General features: G+C 37.1%; 1 protein-coding gene across 1 annotated transcript in view; it reads right to left on the reverse strand.

Moving 5' to 3' along the window:
• The window catches only part of GALNT10 (polypeptide N-acetylgalactosaminyltransferase 10), a 39,087-nt gene that overhangs the window by 20,919 nt on the left and 6,592 nt on the right, over positions 1–11,576 (reverse strand). The window contains exons 4-6 of the mRNA XM_015819919.1: positions 7,931–8,116; positions 5,782–5,965; positions 2,612–2,729 (exon numbers count right to left, since the gene is read on the reverse strand). Coding sequence (XP_015675405.1) covers positions 2,612–2,729; positions 5,782–5,965; positions 7,931–8,116 — 488 coding nt within the window. The remainder of the gene's footprint in view (positions 1–2,611; positions 2,730–5,781; positions 5,966–7,930; positions 8,117–11,576) is intronic.

Consider the following 11,576-nt stretch of genomic DNA (forward strand, 5'->3'; position numbering starts at 1 on the left):
TTTTTTGTGTCATTTTATATGTCAATGAATCCTTAAAACAAGATGATGGAGTTTCATAGTTTAAAAAATAAGAATCTTTTTTGAAATTCTTATGAAGAAATCTGTTATGATTTCATCAAAATAATGTCTTCTATCAACCACAGTTGAATGCATTAATTTATCTTAATTTCTGAAAGCATACTCTTTCAGTTAAATGTCATTTTCTATTGTACAAAGGAAGAGAAATAGAAAGGACCTTAACTGGGATTAATTAGAGTGAATATAACCCACCATAAATTATCATTTCTGGCATGAAATAAAACTCTTTGAAATATTGTGTGTAACTAGTTAAATGAATGAAGTAGCTTCATTTCCTGCATATCAAGCAGTGAATACTTACTCTAGCAGTTTGGAAACAAAGAACTTTCCCAGGCACTGTCATTACTCTTGGAAAGAACTGCTTTAGAAAAGGTCCAACTAGAAATGATGAATGCTGTTTGTACCTCTCCCACAGAGAATTACACTGTTATACCGTTTTTTATACACAATAGTAAAATGGATAAATGGAACCAAAGGGGAAATAAGAAACCTCCAGTATGTCTTTATTACTGTTTTTGGAGATAAACAATAGGAAGAACATTTCATTTATTACATATTAATTGTCAAATGAATGTAGTTTGATAGAATCCTAACAACACTAAGCAGTTCATATTCAGAAAAACTATTCAGACAAAACAGAAGACAAGAAATTATAATTGTCAAGGGAGCTACATCTTGTTGTTAGCAAGACTGAATTATCTACAGTGCAATGTTTTTGATGATCTCCCAGTGGATTCATGCTGAAACTGTCTCGATCAAATGGAAAAGTAGACATAGTAATAATTTTCTGAGGTGACCTCAATCATAGAGAAAAATAAAGTAATATTTGTAAAATATTTATATTCTTACTTAAAGTAATAATGATATTTGTCAATCAATAGTTAACTTTTAGTAACTAACCAAGTAAGCTAATAGTAATTTCATTTACTATAAACAAGTAAATTTACAAATCACACAGACCAATTCATCTATTAAAATATTTATGTGGTATTTCCAAAGCTTTTTAATTGATAAGAATTTAACCATTTGCTTGAGCTTAGCCTTCCTTTACAAATATACTCTTATTAGTCGGTGGATCAGTGATACATGAAAAAACTCTCTAAAGTGAAGTAATAGTATGAATATTATTTCATTTCCATGATGGCTTTAATAGTAAAAGTACTCCAATATGATCTTGAACAGTATATTTAAATAACATGCTCAGTCAGAAAAAAAGTTAAATAACAAATGTGCTACAGTCCCTGTGTATATCCATTGGTTTTTCCATGGATGGACAAAATACTGTATTTTATGTCACCTGGCTCTGTCACACTATTTTCTATTGCCATAAACACCCAGAGTATATTCAAGGTTTGTAATAGATTAATTTATGGTTAAATAAAATGTAATAATTGCATTGCCCCAAATTCAGACAATACAGTTAACTATAAACCAGTCACAGATAAATAGTTTACCTCTCTGTGAGAAGAGCCAAGGGAGCATATAGAAGGAGAATAGAATAGAACAGAACAGAATAGAATAGAATACTTTATTGGCCAGGCGCGATTAGACATACAAGGAATTTGTCTCAAACATGTTCTCAGTGTACATGCAAAACAAAGAAATAATAATCATCAAAATAACAAAGGATAGCAATCATAATAATGATAGCAACAGAGAAGGTAGTAGAATAGATAAGAAGGATGAAAGTAATTTAACCATACTACATGGAAATATACTTAGACATAAGACAGAACCATGGAAATTAAGTGTTTAACAGAGTGATGGCATGAGGAAAAGAACCGATTCTGTGTCTAGTTGTTTTGGCATGCAATGCCCTATAGTGGTGTCCCGAGGAGAGGAGTTGAAACCATTTATGTACAGGATGTGTGGGATCTGCAGATATTTTCTCAACCCTCTTTCTGACCCGTGCAGTATACAAGTCCTCAATAGATGGCAGGCTGGTTGCAATAGTTTTTTCTGCAGACCTAATTATCTATTGAATATCTGTATCTGCCTTGCTTGGTTACTGTACCAAACCAGACAGTTATAGAAGAACAAATCACAGACTTAATATTTAAGATATTTATCACTTATCCATGTTTTGTTAAGTAAATTACCCAAATGAAATATGCCCAGTACACTGTGTCCTTTAAGACATAAATAATACTTTGGCTTGGTAATAAGGAAAAAGTATTTGTTAAGACTTCTTTTCCGCAGGGATTGAGTACTCAAAATTGTATTCTTACATATCAAACCAGGGCTCAGTTGGCATTTAAAATAATGACAATCCAAGTACACTTAACTAATTTAGCCTGTAAAACATTTAGTTTCAGGAACATTGACCTCTCATATACTAACAACCAGATACCATAAATTAGGAGTCACTAGGCAATTCAACAGAAGCATTAGATTCTTAACAAAATTTTTAATTCACAAGTATTTTTAAATTGCTTAAATTCTTCTTTTTTCAATAATTTTATAAATATAAACATACGGTAGGTTTTTTTTAACAAAGTCATACTCCATTATAAAATATTATCCAATAACTCACCTTAAATGATATTTCATACTGCTCTCCTCCCCATATTTCTAGGCCTGCATCATAGCCTCCAAGTTCCCAGAACCATTTTCTATCAACTGCAAACAGTCCTCCAGCCATAACTGGAGACCTTAAGAGAAAAATTAAACTCCATATTACAAATATTTAAGTAAAGTCTGCCCAAATTACATGTAAAACTCTTAACATTGCATTTTATTTCTATTTTTTTTTTACTACCCACTTTCGCTATTTTGCACTTTGATCACAGTGTAATTTATACTACACAGCAACTTCTGAAACACAAGAAAAACTTTGGAGGAAGTCAAAGAAACTATAGGAGTCTGATATTGTTAACAACTTGATGCCAAACAGATGCTAACAAATAGACTGGATGATTCTTGCAAGCCTGTTCAGAAAATGTTTGACAGCATTTACAAGAGTCTATGGCAGCATTTTCTTCCTAAGGCAGAATGGGTAAAGATGTGCCTATATGAGGAAGGAAGTTTGTTCCTCCTAACTGGGTACTTGTAGAATGGAACCTTTAAGATATAGAGCTGAAGCCAGAAGACTTAGAAGGAAAGGAAGAATGACATCTTATTTAAAAACACATATGTAAAAAATATTCTAAAACAAAACAAATTAAAATGGAGAAAAGAAAAAAATTTAGAACAACCCCAGAGAATGAACATGTTATTGGTATGACAGTTGAAAATAAACGTAGAAAGACCAGTCACATGAAGTATGCGAGGAAAGGGGAAACGTAATCAAGAATTCTTTAATTCTGTAGAAGTTCTGTACAGGTGCACATCTAAGAAACTAGTGTTCAGAACTTTTTCTATAAGAAAATAAAGATCCCTCAGAGTAAATCTATATTATTCTTTTTTTAATCACCACTCTTTTTGCTTTTTTCTCCTTAATAGCTTCATGCAGAGAAAGGATAATGTTACCAGAAGCTTAAAATGATTTTCTCCAGACTTAATTCAAACCAGGTCAAGACTGCTGATCTACAGAGCAGTTCACATAACTTTTGAGAGATCCCTCAGAAAACTGGTATTCACTGATGGAAGAGAAGACAATTACATTTCAGAAAAGCCAAACATGCAGTATAGCAGAAACAGCAGAAAACAGAATGGCAAGACCATGTATTCTTAAGCAGAGAAGCAAGCACTGAGTCTGTTGCTATTTTCCGAATACAGAAAACTAAGGCACCCTTAACTTTCAGAGAATGAAGGACACAATAAATGGAGAAGAGAAAATTACTGGAAAAAAGTGAAAGATATAACAATTAGATGTAGTTCAAATGTATGTTATAGGAAGTATATATGCACATAACATATGAAGTATGTTATATAAACATGTATTATAATGTGTGTAAACTGTTGGTAGAGAGCCAATTTAGTGTAATGGTTAAAGTATCAGGCTAGGAATTGGGAGACTGAGTTCTAGTCTTGCCTTAGGCACAAAGCTGGCTGGGTGACCTTGGGTTAGTAGTCCCTTTGTCTCAGCCTCAGGAAGGAGGCAATGGCAAACCACTTCTGAAAAACCTCATTAAGGAAACTGCAGGGACTTGTCTAGACCAGGGGTAGGCAACCTTGGCTCTTTTATGACTCGTGGACTTCAACTCCCAGAATTCCTGAGCCAGCATGGCTGGCTCAAGAATTCTGGGAGTTGAAGTCCACGAGTCATAAAAGAGCCAAGGTTGCCTACCCCTGGTCTAGACAGTGTCAAAGAATTGATAGGATTGAATGGAAGAAAAAAAAGCTGCTGTTCCCCTCTTAGCAGACAGAATTTGCTGACACAGTAGTTGGAACTGCAACAAGGAATGCAATTTTCAATATAAATATTAGAAAGTGAAGTAGATGACAACATAATCAGTGATTAAACAACTGTAGAGGTAAAACTGTAAGCATTAAAATATTTTATGTTTAACATTATCTTATTACATAAAATAAAACATAATTGTACTTCCAACACTGTATATACTGTACAGGGAGTCCTCACTTAATGATGGTTCAAAGTTAGTATGAGCCCCCTCCCCCAAAAGATACTCATAACTCGTCCTTGAAGTTACAACTGCTGCAGCCCTCCCACAGTCACATGATCACATTTTGGTGCTTGGCAACTGGCTTGCATTTATAATCAATTGCAACATCGTGTGATTTGTGACTTTTTTGCCAGTTTCTGGCAAGAAACACCCGTTTGGGAGAATATATTACTTAACGATCACATGGTTTGCTTAACAACCACATGATTTGCTTAACAACCACTGTGATTCACTTTACAACCATAATAAAAATGGTTCTAAAATCAAATCAGATCACAGGATGATCCACTTAACTACCACAGTGACTTACTACTGTATATGACAAAACCTCCAGGCTCTGTTGTGTTTGTTAAGGAAGGACCAGTGCTTTTTTCTAAAAAAAAAAAAAAAAGGTGCCGGAACTCACACACGTCATACAACACACCTTGCCTACCCTACAAGGTTCCATCCAAAAAAGGTGCCGGAACTCTGTTCCGGGGGTTCTATGAGAAAAAAAGCCCTGGGAAGGACTATGTCTATATGGGAATTGAGATCATTGTATTTTAATATTTTGGATAGTAGCTGCGTAATCTTGTACTCAGCAAGAAATATTAGACCTTTATTTTTCTAAACTTCCCTCTTACAAGGATACAGACTGTAGCTGTAGAGATAGAACTCAGATCAAGGAAAGTAGAAGAATTGTTGCTGTAAGCATCTGTACCTGAAAATCAGGTATTGTGTAACAATGCCACCTATCACAAATGTACATGCTTTCATGCTTAGTAGAGAGTGTACTTTTCACCTCAATAATTGAGGGAATACCAACAGACAATGGAAATAATGTTTTTAGAGACAGAGACCACTTCTGATACAAGACTTTTGTGCCAACTGTATAGAAACAAAGAGAAACCTATTTGAAAACAGATGATTTTGATAACTGGAAGGGATGTTATTTCAAAGAACAGTAGTCTATGATATAATTACATGAATTATTTTCGCCATTTGTGATTGACCTTCATTATTTATCTTTGTTGATTTCCTTTCCTTTCTTTCTTTTTTAGAGGAGAGAGAAGAAAGAACATCTAGCAATTATATCTGCCTGAAAACCTACAACCTCTTAGCTTGTTAAGCAAGTATTCACTTTGTCTCATGAACTTACTCAAAAGGGTCACTGGGATCAGGTTTCTGTAATTCAGAAGGAATTGGGATTCGCTTATAATACATCTCCCAGTCAAATGCTCCTCGCATTGCATCTCCAGCTTGTGTTTCATAGCCAAAATGGTCATGATCAATGACATCAATCATTGGACAAACAATAGTTTTGTGATTTCGAGCAATGCGGTCTGGGGAATTAAAAAAAAAGTTGCATTTTATACTTTCATTTGTAACAATATAACACACTTACAGTAGAACATAAAAAAGAATCTTAGAAAAAATACAGGTAGTCCTGTATGATGCTAATTGGGACTGGAATTTCTATCACTAAGCAATGTGGTTGTAAAGCCGAACATCACGTGATTACATTGCTTAGTGCAACATTCCTGTCAGTTCCCACTGCTGTCATTAAGTGAGGTTCATGGACTGTTAACTGAGAATGTGGGTGCCTGGCAACCCATTCGCACTTAGAACCAGTTGCCAAGCACTCTCAATCACAAGATCACCATTTACAACATTCTCTGCTGGCTTCCCCAGAAAGTAAATGGGGAGGCCAGCAGAAAAGGTTGCAAGTTACTGCAGTGTCCCCCACCTATGCACCCTTCCTCACCTCCTCTGTGTTTCCATTGGATATTCACTGACCCTGTGCACCCTTCAACTCTCACCATATCTCTTTTGCAACCTCTTGTACCCTCATACATCCTCGATCCATCTGGTGCAGGGGTCCCCAACCTGTGGGCTCCAACCCACTACCGTGGAATAGGCTGGCCAGGGTGTGCACGTGTGTGTGTGCACTTATCCCCACTTGTGGTAGTGTCGCTGCTGCAGTGAAAACAGGGTCTACACAGCAAAAATAGGGCAGTGCTAGCAAGTGTCACGTGGGCGCTAGCACCCCATTGACGACGTGTGTGCTCACGGCCCCATTTGTGTGTGTACGTGTGTGTGTGTAAAATGCTTCCCCCTCCCTTTTCCTCTGGTCCGTCAACCAAGAAAGGTTGGAGACCTCTGATCTGGTGCCTCTTGCACATTCCCTTGCACTCTTCTCAATCCTCCCTCACACCCTCTACGCTCACTCATTCATATTCTGATCCCCTCCCATGTGGACTACTATAATGCGCTTTACATGGGGCTACTCTTGAAGAGTATTTGGAAGCTTCAGTTGTTGCAAAATGCCATAGAATGAGCAGTCATCTGTGCATCTAGACTTACGCAACTTACACCTCTGCTCTACGAGCTGAATTGATTATCAATTTGTTTCCCAGTCCAATTCAAGGTGCTTTATAAGCTTGAATTGTTCTGTTTTTAATTGGCTGTAAGCCGCCCTGAGTCCACTAGGAGAAGGGCGGGATATAAATGCAAGAAACTTGAAACTTGAAACTTGAAACTTTATAGCTTACAATGTAATGTAAGTTAATATTGTATTGCAATATATTAATATATATAATGACATAACTTACGATATTAACTTTGTAACCCATAAAGCCCTACATGCCATGGGGGCAAAGTATTTAAGGGATTATCTCTCCCAGTGACATCAGGTCCAGCAGAAGAAGATTGTTGTAGGTTTCATCCACTAGAAAGTCTCATCTGGTGGGACCCCGGAGGAGGAACATTTCTGCTGCACCTGCCTTAAGAAACATCATTCCCCTGAGGTCAGGTTGGCCCTGTTCTGGGTGGCCTTCAGGAAGGGTCTGATGATTTGGCTTTGCCATCTGGTCTGGGGATTAGTGAGGGGTGTGGAGCCCATAATAGGGCTGTACTGTTCCTCTCTCCTGGTGATTGTGCTTTATGGATTTGAATCATTTAACTGTTTTAATGTTTGCATTGTTTGTAAGGCTGTTTTGTTTTTTGATTTTGGCTATATACTGTACATCAAATAAAAATTTGTGAAAATGAGATGTGATTGAAGAACAGCCTTCAAATGAGGGCAAAATAAATAATTGATTATCCTGGTATTCCCCATCCCCTGAATTGAAAAAAAAACATAGTAATTTGAATGCTAGAATACTAACATGTATGTGGATATTCTAATGTTAATTCAATGAAATCTTACTCTGCTATCCGAAGGCTTGGATAGTGTCACTCTTGTTGTTCAGAAAGGCACTGCATTTGCAGTTGATCATTCAGAAACACATTTCAAATAGGATTCTTACCTAGGAGAGGTGGCAACCAGTTCACATTTGCTTCACAGTGGGAATCTAAGAAGGTAATAACATCTCCTATTGCTACAGAAGCTCCGAGCATTCGAGTCCTTATTAGCCCTTCTCTCTTCTTAGTTCGAAGAATCCTAACTTTTGGAAACTGGGCCATATAATCCTCCAAGCGCTTTCTGAGATGCTCTGCATGGAACAAAATGAAGATAAAAGATGCATTAAAAATGAAACTATGAAGTTTAAAAAAGGGGGCTCTACCTCAGCTTTAGAAGCTGAACAGCAACAAAATAAAGCTGAGTAAATGCAGTTAGTCCTCAACTTAGTGAGCCAGGCAAGTCATGGCAGTCGAAAAAAATTGATCTTATGTCTAATCCAATTTTATGACTTTTTGCAGTGTTTATTAAGCAAACACCATGGCCATTAAGCTATTATTCACTATGGAGTGTTTCTACAGGGTAACAGGAATTAAATGTTGATTTGGGCAAAAATGCAGTAAATCACGGTCATATGATTGTGGGATACTGTAAATAGTTATAAACATAGGCCACTTGTTGAGAGCCCAAAACGCAGTTACATGACTATGGGGGAGTCCAGCCATTGGAACTTTGGAACTGGGTTGTAAGTACCTTTAGGGAGCTCTGTTGTAACTACAAACAGTCACTAAGCAACTGGACATAAGTTGAGGTCTACCTGTAATTAAATAATCTTTTTTAAGGGTAAGGCTTATGTCATTAAGCATATTGTCACTTATAAGGATATTAGGAAGCATAAAGGCAGAAATGATCTTATAACAATGTGTATTTGTACTTCCAAAATTGTTAAAGTTTCTCACCAAACATTCCTAAACAATTTCAGCAGCAACTGAGTAAGAGAGCAAACATTTTCTGTTCTGAAAGTAGGCTAGAAAACAAGAAAGAAGTGACATAAATTTCAAACTGAGGATACTCTCAAAGTAGGGTTGTGTTGGGATAAGGACTATTTACTTTGTTCATAAATAATATGGACAAGAAACATTCGATGCCAAATTGTTTAGGTTAATAAAATCAAAAAGAGAGTTCAAAGAGTTCCCAAAGAGTCTTTCCAAAATGGATCAGGGCATCAAAAGCTAATTATTTATTTGTAAAATATATACTGTACTTATCTATTCCTTTAACAGATCTGGGAGTCTTAGAGATTATCATATAAATAGCCATTAAAAATGTACATGTGTTTTGCAACTACCCTAGGTGTAAGCTGTGCATAGTTTGGTGCAAGCAAATGCAAAGTGATGCAAAGTGTTACAGAAACCACATACTTCAGATAGGTTAATGGGATCTGACAGTTCAAATGAACTAAAATCATCTATTCCATTCAATGCCATCAGTAGTTTTGCTACCAGAGGTGTGAATTCCCTGGATTTAGCTTACTCTAACATCAAGAAAGCATTTAAGGCTGCCCCTTGCCCTCATTTTGGCTCTTCAGATCATCTCTCTGTGATGCTTATGCCAGCATACAAGTCTTTGTTAATTAGAGAGACCAACTAGAAAGCAGGTGAGAGTGTGGCTGGCAGGAGCTATGGAAGCTCTACAAGATTGTTTTGGGTGCCCAAACTGGAACATATTTTAAGAGGCTTCAATGAATGGGCAGCATAGTGATGTGAACGAGTATGCTTCTACTGTGTCTGCTTATATTTAAAAGTGCATGGAGGATGTCAGTGTTCTTAAGACTATTGTTATGCGGGCAAATGAGAAACCTTGGGTGTCTCAGGAGATCTGTGCGATACTGAAGGTGAGAAATGCCACTTTTAAATCAGGCAATGTGGCAGCACTTACCATAGCAAGAGCTGATTTGAGACAATCTATAAAAACAACAAAGCGGGCCTACAGTCCAAAGGTACAGAATTTTTTTCAAGTTCCTATGGACCCTAGACGGATGTGGCAAGGTATTCAGGTTATTACTGACTATAAGGCAGCTTCCCTGACATGTAAAAGTGACGTGGATTTTCTAAATAAGCTAAATATGTTTTTTGGACTGTTTGAGGCCGCAAACAATGTTCCAGCAAGGAAGGCTGTTCCCCTTCCTGATGAACAGGTGTTCAGTTTTGATACAACTGCTGTTCAGAAGGTCCTGCGAAAAGTCAACACTCGAAGGGCTGTGGGTCCTCATAATAGCCCTGGGTGAGTACTTAAGGAGTGTGTTGACCAATTGGCTGTTCTTACAAACATCTTCAATCTTTCATTGCATCAGGCTGTTGTTCCATCATGTTTTAAGATTGCAATCACTGTACCAGTGCCCAAAAAAATCTATAATCACATGCCTTAATGATTACCATCCAGTTGCACTCACTTCCATTATGATGAAGTATTTTGAGAAATTGGTAAAAGACTATATTGTTTTATGCCTTCCCTTTACATTTGACTCATTATTATTTGCCTATTGGAAAAACTGCTTTTTAGATGATGGATTTTCCTGTGTGCTTCATCTTAGTTTGGCGCACCTGGAGGAAAATACTCATGTGCGAATGCTGTTTGTTGATTTTAGTTCAGCATTCAACACAATCATTCCTCAGCATTTAGTGATCAAATTGGGCCTATTAGGTTTTAACACTCCTTTATATAGCTGGATATTTGATTTCCTTATTGATAGACCCCAGTTTCTGCAAGTTGGAAGAAAAGTTTTCAACGCCATCTCCTTGAGTATGGGTCCCCCACAGGGCTGGGTCTTGAGTCTGTTACTGTTCGTCTTGATGACCCATGACTGCTGTGCCAAGTCTGCTATGAATCATATTGTGAAGTATGTGGATGACACGGCAGCGGTAGGTCTTATCCGGGATGACAATGAAGATGCTTATAGGGAAGAGGACTGGTGTAATAAAAGTAACCTGAATGTTAATAAAACAAAGGAGATTATTGTAGATTTTAGAAAGAATTGGCATAGCCATACTCCACTTTGTATCAAGGCAGCAGCTGTGGAGGTGGTCAACAGTATTAAGTATCTGGGGGTTCAGATACCTAACAATCTGAATTGGTCTCTCCACACGTCATCCTTAGTGAAGCATGCAAACCAGCCTCTGCATTTCCTGTGTCGGATAAAGAAAGCACATCTTTCTCCTTCTCTCCTGGCCACTTTTTACAGAGGCACGATTGAGAGCATCTTAACAAACTGCATCACTGTTTGGTTTGGTGGTAGCAATGCATACAGAGAGTGATAAGGACAGCTGAGAAGATTATAGGAAGCCTGCTTCCCATTATTCAGGACACTGCTTATAAGTGCTACATGCTTAGAGATCCCACACACCCACTTCACGGTCTTCTTCTGTTGCTTCCCTCTGAGAGGAGGTTTCGAAGTATTTCTAGCAGGACTACTAGATTCTGCAACAGCTTTGTTCCTTATGCCATCCGTCTTGTAAATTTGCAGGATTCTTTTTTCTCGCCATGTATATGTAAATATCTGAACTAGACTGTGTTGTTTCTTTGGGTCATATATGTGTGTGTATATGGGTATATGCATAATTTTTTTTGCCATGTTTATGCAGTGTGTATGGGAGGTGGTTACCCTTTGAGAGCTGTATGCAATGAAATCTCATTTTAATGTATGCTGATTGTGTATATTTAAAGTGACAATAAAGTTATTCTATTCTATTCTATTCTATTCTATTCTATTCTAT

Source organism: Protobothrops mucrosquamatus, unplaced genomic scaffold, assembly GCF_001527695.2.
Source record: "Protobothrops mucrosquamatus isolate PMUCROS unplaced genomic scaffold, P.Mucros_1.0 scaffold1018, whole genome shotgun sequence".
NCBI classification, from domain to species: Eukaryota; Metazoa; Chordata; class Lepidosauria; order Squamata; family Viperidae; genus Protobothrops; species Protobothrops mucrosquamatus.